The 10,941-nt window shown below is 47.4% G+C and overlaps 1 protein-coding gene across 2 annotated transcripts in view; it reads right to left on the reverse strand.

Annotated features, from left to right (window-relative positions):
* The window catches only part of LOC139582838 (clathrin coat assembly protein AP180-like), a 60,423-nt gene extending 49,904 nt beyond the window's left edge, over window positions 1-10,519 (reverse strand). The window contains exons 1-2 of one of the 2 annotated variants that reach the window (XM_071413218.1): window positions 9,803-10,519; window positions 9,409-9,690 (exon numbers count right to left, since the gene is read on the reverse strand). In XM_071413218.1, coding sequence (XP_071269319.1) covers window positions 9,409-9,538 — 130 coding nt within the window. In that variant the 5' untranslated portion in view covers window positions 9,539-9,690; window positions 9,803-10,519. The remainder of the gene's footprint in view (window positions 1-9,408; window positions 9,691-9,802) is intronic. The other variant, XM_071413217.1, reaches the window with a different exon arrangement.
* Window positions 10,520-10,941: the final 422 nt, after the last annotated feature.

Here is a 10,941-nt window from a genome sequence, read left to right on the forward strand (position 1 = left end):
GACCGTGGCCTTTGTACGACAATGCTTTTGGTGGCCTACCATGGATCCGGACGTCGCCGCCTTTGTCGCCACCTGCATGGTCTGTGCACGGATCAAGACCTCTCGACAAGCTCTGGCTGGCCTCCTCCAACCTCTGCCCATCCCTCATCGCCCCTGGTCTCACATCTTCCTGGACTTTGTCACGGGTCTCCCCCAGTCTGATGGCAACACCGCCATTCTGACCGTTGTGGATCACTTTTCCAAGGCCGCCCACTTCATTCCTTTCCCCAAGTTACCTTCTGCTAAGGAGACGGCCCAGCTCATGGTGCAACACGTTTTCCTGATCCATGGACTGCACGTGGACATGGTCTCCGACCATGGCCCTCAGTTCTCGTCCCGGTTCTGGATGGTGTTCTGCACCCTCATTGGGTCATCGGCCAGCCTGTCCTCCGGGTTCCACCCCCAGTCTAACGGCCAGTCGGAGCGAGCCAACCAGGACCTCGAGACCACCCTGCGCTGCCTGGTCTCCGCCAACCCCACCACCTGGAGCCAGCAGCTGGTGTGGGTGGAATACGCCCGCAACACCCTTCCCTGCTCTGCTATGGGCCTATCACCATTTGAGTGTTCCCTGAGGTATCAGCCCCCGCTTTACCCCGAGCAGGATGAGGAGGTCGGCATACCTTCTGACCAGATGTTTGTCCGCCGCTGTCGTCGTACCTGGAGGAGAGCCCGGTCGGCCCTCCTCAAGACCACCTACAGGTATCGACGACAAGCGGATCGCCATCAAATCCCGGCTCCCCGGTATCGTCTCGGGCAGAAGGTATGGCTATCCACCAGGGATCTGGCCCTCCGGGTGGAATCCCCCCAGTTTATCGGCCGTTCCCCATCTCTAAGATCATTAGCCCCTCTGCTGTTTGTCTTTTGTTGCCCCGTGCCCTTCGTATACATCCCACCTTTCATGTGTCCAGAGTCAAACCCATGTCTCACAGCCCTTTGTCACGCTGAGCCTGCCACCTCTGGTTTTCTGACCCCTGCCTGCCTTGACCTGTCTATTGCCTGCCCATTGGAATATTAAACTATTGTTTATTCAACGTGGTCTGCATCTGGGAATTACCTTCATACCTGATATGTATAGAACATCCATAATTGATAAGTAAGTAAGTATGTACAAGGTTCATGGCACACTCACTTATCTGGGTTGAGAGAGCCTGCCGAGTCCAGAACCACAGACCCCACTGATGGTGTGGACATAAAATTGAGGCTGTAGGACCTCATGTGTGTTGCCCAACTTGCAGCAGCACAGATAGAGTCCAGGGAGGCCCCTCTGGACAGGGTCCATGAAGTGCCATACCCCTGGTGAAGTGTGCTACCATGCCGTCTGGAGTTGGTCTACATACTGCAGCTTGAAGATTTTGACACTGTATTGGTAATCTAATGTGTCAGTTTCTGTTTCGAGACAGCTCGCCCTTTGGTGTTCTCCCCATAGCACACAAAAAGCTGTCTGATTGACGAACAGTTCTTGTTGCAGCAAGATAGGCACTCAATGCCCTAACCAGGAAAAATGTATGCAACTATTTTTTATTTTTTATTTCACCTTTATTTAACCAGGTAGGCTAGTTGAGAACAAGTTCTCATTTGCAACTGCGACCTGGCCAAGATAAAGCATAGCAGTGTGAACAGACAACAACACAGAGTTACACATGGAGTAAACAATAAACAAGTCAATAACATGGTAGAAAAAAAGAGAATCTATATACAATGTGTGCAAAAGGCATGAGGAGGTAGGCAATAAATCGAATAATTACAGTTTAGCAGATTAACACTGGAGTGATAAATCATCAGATGATCATGTGCAAGTAGAGATACTGGTGTGCAAAAGAGCAGAAAAGTAAATAAATAAAAGCAGTATGGGGGTGAGGTAGGTAAATTGGGTGGGCTATATACTGATGGACTATGTACAGCTGCAGCGATCGGTTAGCTGCTCAGATAGCAGATGTTTAAAGTTGTTGAGGGAGATAAAAGTCTCCAACTTCAGAGATTTTTGCAATTCGTTCCAGTCGCAGGCAGCAGAGAACTGGAAAGAAAGGCGGCCAAATTAGGTTTTGGCTTTAGGGATGATCAGTGAGATACACCTGCTGGAGCGTGTGCTACGGGTGGGTGTAGCCATCGTGACCAGTGAACTGAGATAAGGCGGCACTTTACCTAGCATAGCCTTGTAGATGACCTGGAGCCAGTGGGTCTGACGACGAACATGTAGCGAGGGCCAGCCGACTAGGGCATACAGGTCGCAGTGGTGGGTAGTATATGGGGCTTTGGTGACAAAACGGATGGCACTGTGATAAACTGCATCCAGTTTGCTGAGTAGAGTATTGGAAGCTATTTTGTAGATGACATCGCCGAAGTCGAGGATCGGTAGGATAGTCAGTTTTACTAGGGTAAGTTTCGCGGCGTGAGTGAAGGAGGCTTTGTTGCGAAATAGAAAGCCGACTCTCGATTTGATTTTGGATTGGAGATGTTTGATATGAGTCTGGAAGGAGAGTTTGCAGTCTAGCCAGACACCTAGGTACTTATAGATGTCCACATATTCTAGGTCGGAACCGTCCAGGGTGGTGATGCTAGTCGGGCGTGCGGGTGCAGGCAGCGAACGGTTGAAAAGCATGCATTTGGTTTTACTAGCGTTTAAGAGCAGTTGGAGGCCACGGAAGGAGTGTTGTATGGCATTGAAGCTCGTTTGGAGGTTAGATAGCACAGTGTCCAAGGAAGGGCCAGAAGTATACAGAATGGTGTCGTCTGCGTAGAGGTGGATCAGGGAATCGCCCGCAGCAAGAGCAACATCATTGATATATACAGAGAAAAGAGTCGGCCCGAGAATTGAACCCTGTGGTACCCCCATAGAGACTGCCAGAGGACCGGACAACATGCCCTCCGATTTGACACACTGAACTCTGTCTGCAAAGTAGTTGGTGAACCAGGTAAGGCAGTCATTAGAAAAACCGAGGCTACTGAGTCTGCCGATAAGAATATGGTGATTGACAGAGTCGAAAGCCTTGGCCAGGTCGATGAAGATGGCTGCACAGTACTGTCTTTTATCGATGGCGGTTATGATATCGTTTAGTACCTTGAGCGTGGCTGAGGTGCACCCGTGACCGGCTCGGAAACCGGATTGCACAGCGGAGAAGGTACGGTGGGATTCGAGATGGTCAGTGATCTGTTTGTTGACTTGGCTTTCGAAGACCTTAGATAGACCTATATCCATCCTGCCCTGTCTGTAACAGTTTGGGTCCAGGGTGTCTCCCCCTTTGAAGAGGGGGATGACCGCGGCAGCTTTCCAATCCTTGGGGATCTCAGATGATATGAAGGAGAGGTTGAACAGGCTGGTAATAGGGGGTGCGACAATGGCGGCGGACAGTTTCAGAAATAGGGGGTCCAGATTTTCAAGCCCAGCTGATTTGTATGGGTCCAGGTTTTGCAGCTCTTTCAGAACATCTGCTATCTGCTATCTAACGACTCTTCTGTGAGGAGTGGGGAGGCGGGTGAATGATTAAGGGATGGCTAGCATGTGATGATGAAGGTACCTTAGGTAAGAATGCTGGATTTGGCAAAGCACTGCCTTAGATCCTTTTTCTGATAAATTGAAGCATGAAGGGTGGGTAGGGTGGCTGAAATAACAGCCAATATAAAGGCAGTCTTAAATGAGAGCTCACATAGCTCAAGTGAAGAAGGGGCTCAAATGCTGGGCTCATAAGTGATTGTAGGACAAGATCTAACTCCCATGATGGTACTGAAGGAGCCTTGGGATGCCGTAGCCTGCGGGCACCTTTCATGAATTGCGATACTTGCGGGTGTGCACTGGTGACGCACCACAAGCTGGTCATAGAGATGGCTGCCATAAACGTTCAATGTAGATGGGGACTTCCCTGGCCATAAGCTCCTGGAGGAAAGTCAAAATGACAGAAATTAACCAATCGCCTGGTTATACTGAATGAAGGATGGTTTTGATTGTCAGAATTTTGAAGGGAAGTGGTGAAAGATGGTGATTCAGGCACCTTAGGTCCAGGATCGGATGAAGATCTCCGCCCTTGGCACAAAACAAATAGATAGAGTAGAACCCGCAGTTTTGTTAAGCTACCTCATCGATTGCATGCTTTTCCAGGAGCGGGGAGTTTTCTGAGCATCATTTTGTTTTGAGAAGGGTTTCAATCTGTTGTTTTCAAGACAACTCTCAAGCGTGTACAAAATTGTACTGCGTAGCCTTGTGCTAGAGTACGTAACACCCATTTGTTGGCTGTTGACCTTTTCCAGCTGGAAAGGTGGTGCTCAAGGAAACTGTGTTGCGCTAGAGAGTCTCATCAGGAGTGAGGCTCTGCATGCTGTGGTGCAGAGAGGACACGGCAGGTGCAGCATGAGTCTGAGCCTGGTTTCTTGGCATCCCAGTTGGGGCCCTTGCACAGGAGCCTAGAGCCAGTTGCACCCTCTACAACCACTGTGATTATTATTACTATTTGACCCCCCCCGTTTGAACATCTTGGCCATTTACTATTATAATCTCAACCCGGCACAGCCAGAAGAGGACTGACCACCCCTCAGAGCCTGGTTCCTCTCTAGGTTTCTTCCTAGGTTTCTGCCTTTCTAGGGAGTTTTTCCTAGCCACTGTGCTTCTACATCTGCATTGCTTGCTGTTTGGGGATTTAGGCTGGGTTACTGTATAGCACTTTGTGACATCGGCCGATGTAAAAAGGGCTTTATAAATACATTTGATTGATTGATTGGCAGGACAGTACGCCAGTGTCATCCGATTCAGCAACCACGCTCCGTTCAGAGGTAGGGTTTGGATTTGGTACCACCGGGAGAAGCCTGGTCAGGATGTGCTTGAGGGCAGACTCAATGGTTGCCATACAACTGTCCAGTGACTTAATCTCCTTGCGCATCTCCGTGCATCGAGATTTGTGCCCAGGCGAGGATGAGCGATGACGTTTATTGGGCAGTGGAAAACGAGGAGGGTGAGACCCATTATTATACCTGGAGCGTTTGGAATGATCATTGATCATTGATCTGGCTCCGCCCCCAAAGCACACTAGTCGAGATTTCAAAGCTCTTGGTTTGAAATTCTAACAGTAAGTGCAAGAGCTGCTACCCTGTGCAGCATGTTCAGATCCCAAGCAAAGAACGCAAAGTGTGTGCTCATTTGAAGCTGGGAGTTGTTTTTCACACTGTTGACATGGGTGGAATGACATCATGTTTACAGCACTGAATCAGTGTGCAAAGAACGGATTTTAACATAAGAGAAGTGTGTACCAAGAAAAAGGTAACAAAAACGAGCTTTTTGTTTCAGTGTGTCTCAGTGTATGCTTTGATTACCTCGGCATCGGTCTTGGATGCTTACCGTTGGCTCCAACCCATTGTGTTTCGGGTTCGAGACGCCAACCTAAATATATATTAAGGTCCGGCTCGAAACTCCCGCCTATATGAAGCTATCTGGGTTAGGGTTAGGGTTGAGCTCCCAAGTGGCATAGCGGTCTAATGCACTGCATCTCAGTGCTAGAGGCGTCACTACAGACACCCTGGTTCGATTCCAGGCTGTAACACAACTGGCCGTGATTGGGAGTCCCATAGGGTGGCGCACAATTGGCCCAGCATCGTCCGGGTTTGGCCGGTGTAGGCTGTCATTGCAAATAAGAATTTCTTCTTAACTGACGTGCCTAGTTAAATAAGGGTTAAATAAAAAAATATTTAAAAAACATACAAAAAATCTGACTGGCAGAGTCAAGCACGGACTGTCAGTCTCGGTGTTGGTGGACTTGGTCAAGCAAGGACCGGTAGCCTACAACACCGCTGAGCTCCGTGATCACAGCAAAACTCCAAGTGAGGGAGTGGTAATGTTGGATCAATGGGCTGGTGTCAAGCAGGGACTGGCACAACACCATGGGTCAACAAGCACCAACAGCCTCCCGAGTGGCACAGTGGTCTAAAGTGTGCAACTAGAGATTCTGGGTTCGAGTTCAGGCTCTGTCTCAGCCGGCCGCGACCGGGAGACCCATGGGGCGGCACACAATTGGCCCAGCGTCATCTGGGTTAGGGGAGGTTTTGGCCGGCAGGGATGTCGTTGTCCCCTCGCGCGCTAGCAACTCCTGTGGCAGGCCGGGCGCAGTGCAAGCTGACTTCAGTCGCCAGGTGTACAGTGTTTCCTCCGACACATTGGTGTGGCTGGTTCCGGGTTAAGTAGGCATTGTGTCAAGAAGCAGTGTGGCTTGGTTGGGTTGTGTTTCAAAGGACGCACGGCTCTCGACCTTTGCCTCTCCCGAGTCAATACGGGAGTTGCAGTGATGAGACATGACTAACTACCAATTGGATACCACGAAATTGGGGAGAAAAAGGGGTAAAAATGTAATAAAATATTAAAACAAGCACCAACAACAGGTAGCTATGTGTGGCTAACTTAGCTAGCTAGCTACAAGTTAACTTCTGAGGTAACGGGATAGACCCGAAGCTAACACATAAGGATAGAAATGCCCTACAAAAAAGTAATAAAAGTTAGCTAGTATGGGCAGGCACAATAATGAGAGAGAGAGGGAGTAGATTAGATAAAATAACTACTCGGGCACCTCAAGTCATAGAAGAATTGTAAGAAAGTAATCCAAAGGGGATTAATAGCAATCTTGCATTGTAAAACACAAACGTGATCGTGAAGAAAAGACAGTATGTCACACCACATCGCCTTTTATAGTGACATGTCACATGGGTACAGTAAGGGTGTGGCGTGACTGTAAACATCTTTGATATTAAGCATCTTAATCACATCGCGTGAAGGGGAACCAATTCCTATAGTTCGTTTGGCGACCCGTTGTGTCAATCAATTGAGATGATCAGACAACACTTGTATCCAAACTGCAACTTGTCAATATTCCAAAACCCTTTTGCAAGCGTCATGTGTCCCCATGACCTGTTTTGTAACATGAGGCCCTATGAAACACAGACAGACACACACTCTGGTAATAGATAGTGATAAAGTTGTGAAAAAAACTAAGCGGCACCAAAGCCACTAGTCGCCACTCGCCAGTGACTTAATAAGCTGATTGTGGCCTGGCTGCTCATTGTGCCTGCTAGCTACTGCTTGATAGCTTAATTGACAAACACAGCGTTGGAACTTAGCTAGCAAGCAAATTATTTTGTATACTGATAAACAGTGTGTAGCTTGCGCTTTATTTACGATAGTTTGACAGCTTGCAGATGATGAAGTTGTCGACATGTTATTGTTCTCAGAAATTAGTCCTGAGCGCGAAGCCAGACTTTCCTAACTCGATAGACTGTTTTCAGTGCACTGACTAGTTTTTCATGCACATTTTATTTTGTTATTTTTTGTTGTACTTTTTACCCCTTTTTCTAGATATGCAATTGTTAGTTACAGTTTTTTCCCATCGCAGCAACTCCCGTACGGACTCAGAGAGGCGAAGGTCGAGAGCCATGCGTTCTCCAAAAGACGACCCTGCTAAGTCGCACTGCTTCTTGACACACTGCCCGCTTAACCCGGAAGCCAGCCGCACCAATCTGTCGGAGGAAACACTGTACAACTGGTGACGGAAGTCAGCGTGCATGCGCCCGGCCCGCCACAGGAGACTCTAGAGCACGATGGGACAAGGACATCCCGGCCAGCCAAACCCTCCCCTAACCCAGACAACGCTGGGCCAATTGTGTGCTGCCTCATGGGTCTCGCAGTCGTGGCCGGCTGCAACACAGCCTGGGATCGAACTCGGGTCTGTAGTAATGCCTCTAGCACTGCGATGCAGTGCCTTTGACTGCTGTGCCACTCGGGAGGCCTCATGCTAATTTTACTTGAGAAATACTGCACCAAACAGCTTAGCTATGTACAATTGTATGACTAAGACTTCCTCTGCAAAAACGTCTAAATTAATTAAAGATTTCTTCATTTATCTTAGATTAATTGTGACTATTTTAAGGAAGTGACTATTTTGAGGAAGTGGCCATGTTGTTGCTACGGTGCCAAGGTACGATATGTGAACATAACACACCCACATCAAACCACACTTCCCAAGACAACTCTCGTTTTTGGCATCAGTCATGGCCGCCGCTAGCATTTCTTAATGAGCAATCTTCAAAACAAGTACAAATCAGGAAATACATTGCAGGAAAGTTCTCCTGCAACAGGGTGATCAAATGAAGATCCTATAACTGTACAGTAAACATTAAAATATATTTTGTTGGCTAAAGAGCTCAGGTCTTCTCCTTGACAGCCATTCTGTGAATCGTCTCTCTCTGTCTGCTATGCTAAACTAATCCCTAGCAGTCTCCTGTCTACTCTACCATTAGCATTGCCACCTTTGGCTGTGTAAATAATGCAGGCCAGACATTGGCTGATTAATACATTATTCAGTGGAGAGCGGGATCATACAGTACAAGGCACGAGTCCTGCTAGACCTAGCCTAAGACTAGGCCAGCCACCTGACCACACACACATAGGCAGGTGGAACACCACCCATCCACGCAACGGAGGATGACTGGTTTAGTCTGACTCAGGCTGCAAGGCCGAATGACAGTGATTAATAATGTCTTGTCATGAGGCAGACCCTGTGTCTTTATAGAAACAGAGCTGTTTGGTATGAAGTTGCAATTCTGTGGTGATGCAGGAAAAATTGGCTACTGGTTAATAAGCCAACTTGGATGTAAAGGCCTATCTACCTATAGTCGGGCTACATATATCTGTTTTCTAGTTGTTGCCCATGCATTGTCAGTTGATGTACGGCATAGTGTGTAGGCTATACCTGTGAAACCAAGTAAGGGAGCTCTTTAGCTAATCAATAACAAAACTAGCAGACACTGCAGCCCGTGAAGACTTGAAGACATGCGCTCCTGGCATATGGATCTGTTAAGGGAAGTTTGGGAGGGGTAGTGTGCAAGGGCAAGTGAACAAGAGCATTGTGTATTATAACTATCGGCCTCTGTGTGTCAGCCTGTCTTGAATTATGACCACCTCTCTCTCCAATCACTATGGGCTGCACATGTAAGATGACTAGGGGTCACCATTGGGGTCATCTCCATGGAAACATCAATTAATGTTACCACTCTGCCCACATGCTGGGCAGGAACAAAGAAATGTAATGCATTGGTTGAAGACTTGCCTAACATCTAAAGTGACATTCTAATGAATGTCAAACAAATTGTCCATAGATATCGAATACAAATTATGCAGTTTACAGTGACATGTGTTCTACACTTGATATTGCCTGTATGTGTGTGTGTGTGTGTGTGTGTGTGTGTGTGTGTGTGTGTGTGTGTGTGTGTGTGTGTGTGTGTGTGTGTGTGTTTCTGTGAGTTCTGAATAAACAATTGTCTATCCCGATCAAGTTGGAGAGTAGGCCTAAAGAACAGAATATCAATATATGCGCAAAAGGGTGGGGATGGGAGTGCTCTTACATTCCAGGTGCTTTTTCTTGGGCGCCATCACCTCATGAGTGGTGGCTTTGCAGACGGCGCGAGATACCTCTGATCCCGTTAACTGGTACTGCGCAGCGGCAATACGATCCGTGAGCGTCTGCCCCGACATTTTCTCCCCGTGTAGTCGACCACCTCAAGAACTTATTTCACTAATGAGAAAAAAAAATATGAAAAGGCGGTCTTCCTACAGGAATACGGGTATCAACGATGCCAGTGCAGTGCGGTCCTCTCCAAATCCCTCACGGATAGGCCTGTGACCTTCTGGATGGGTAACACATTTTCAAAATTAGCTCAAGTAAATAAATAAAGACACAATTAGAAATTAAATCATTAGGTCACGTTTATATGTGTGTTCTGACATGGTTAGACTTACGCAAGATTGCTCTCTTCCCTTGCCTTGTGTCCCGTTATAACGTCCAGTTCAGCACCTTGGATAACGCCACTCTTACGTAACACTACGTGGGCAATATAATATATTTCCTCGCACCACAGCAATAAAGCAATAGGCCTAACAAAGAAACAATCAGGAGATCGAAAACGTTGCAACCGCGCAGCGCTTCTTGTCCTCGGAATGAATGGATTTGGCCAAATGTCCAAACTTCATCAAAAATCCACAGAATATTCCCTTATCCTTTTTGCAGGAACATCGGATTGACGGTCAAGTGTTTCCACTCCCCACAACGCACGCAAAACGGTAAACCGGAGGAGGTAAATGCACGGGTAGGATGTAGAGCTTTTTGTAGTAATGACGCACAGTGTCCTTGTCGGCTCGTGGGTTAAAATATTCCTACCGGATCTTTTTTTCTGATCAGGAATGTCTGATAGGCGCGTTGCCCTTCTCTCTTTGTCTACAGCAGATGCGCCTCTTCCCCCTGTGGCATTAGCAAACACTGACCGGCGCACCAATCCAAGAACGCGGAATAGGCTACTATATGAAGATGGAGATGTTGGAATATAATTGTGTATTTAATTCACTCGTTCGTTTATTTATTTAGAGTGTCTATCTGTCTGCCTTTCTATCCTCTCTTCCCTCAGTGCAGTTAGTGTTAGGCCAGGGTCAGGTGACGCTTTATTAACAAACCGACACACGCCCACGTCTACCACGCTCACGGTCGTGCGTTCTTAAAGGGGAGTATTCCTGTAGGCCTACAGTATAGAACTCATATCGCTAATATGACAAAGGGTTAATTTACGAGTGTGCACTGCTGCAAGGGTGCACAATATTAGAAGCCAGGTTCGAACACACTGCGCACAGGGATTAGCCTATATTTTCCAAATGGCAGGTGCCCTCATGACGCTACTCTCTCAATTAAACTACTCTCTCATTATTACTGTAGCCTTGCCTGGTCGTTGACATTTTGCCGCACACTGTAGCCTATAAAGCCATATAATTACCATAATTGTATTGCCTAGACCCCTTATAAATAACGTAGCGTTATCTGCCGTTTGTTGCAAAGGCTATACAGAGCAAGATCATATAATAGACAATAACTGCATTTTATTAAAGACACA

This window comes from Salvelinus alpinus, chromosome 8 (genome assembly GCF_045679555.1).
Source record: "Salvelinus alpinus chromosome 8, SLU_Salpinus.1, whole genome shotgun sequence".
NCBI lineage: Eukaryota > Metazoa > Chordata > Actinopteri > Salmoniformes > Salmonidae > Salvelinus > Salvelinus alpinus.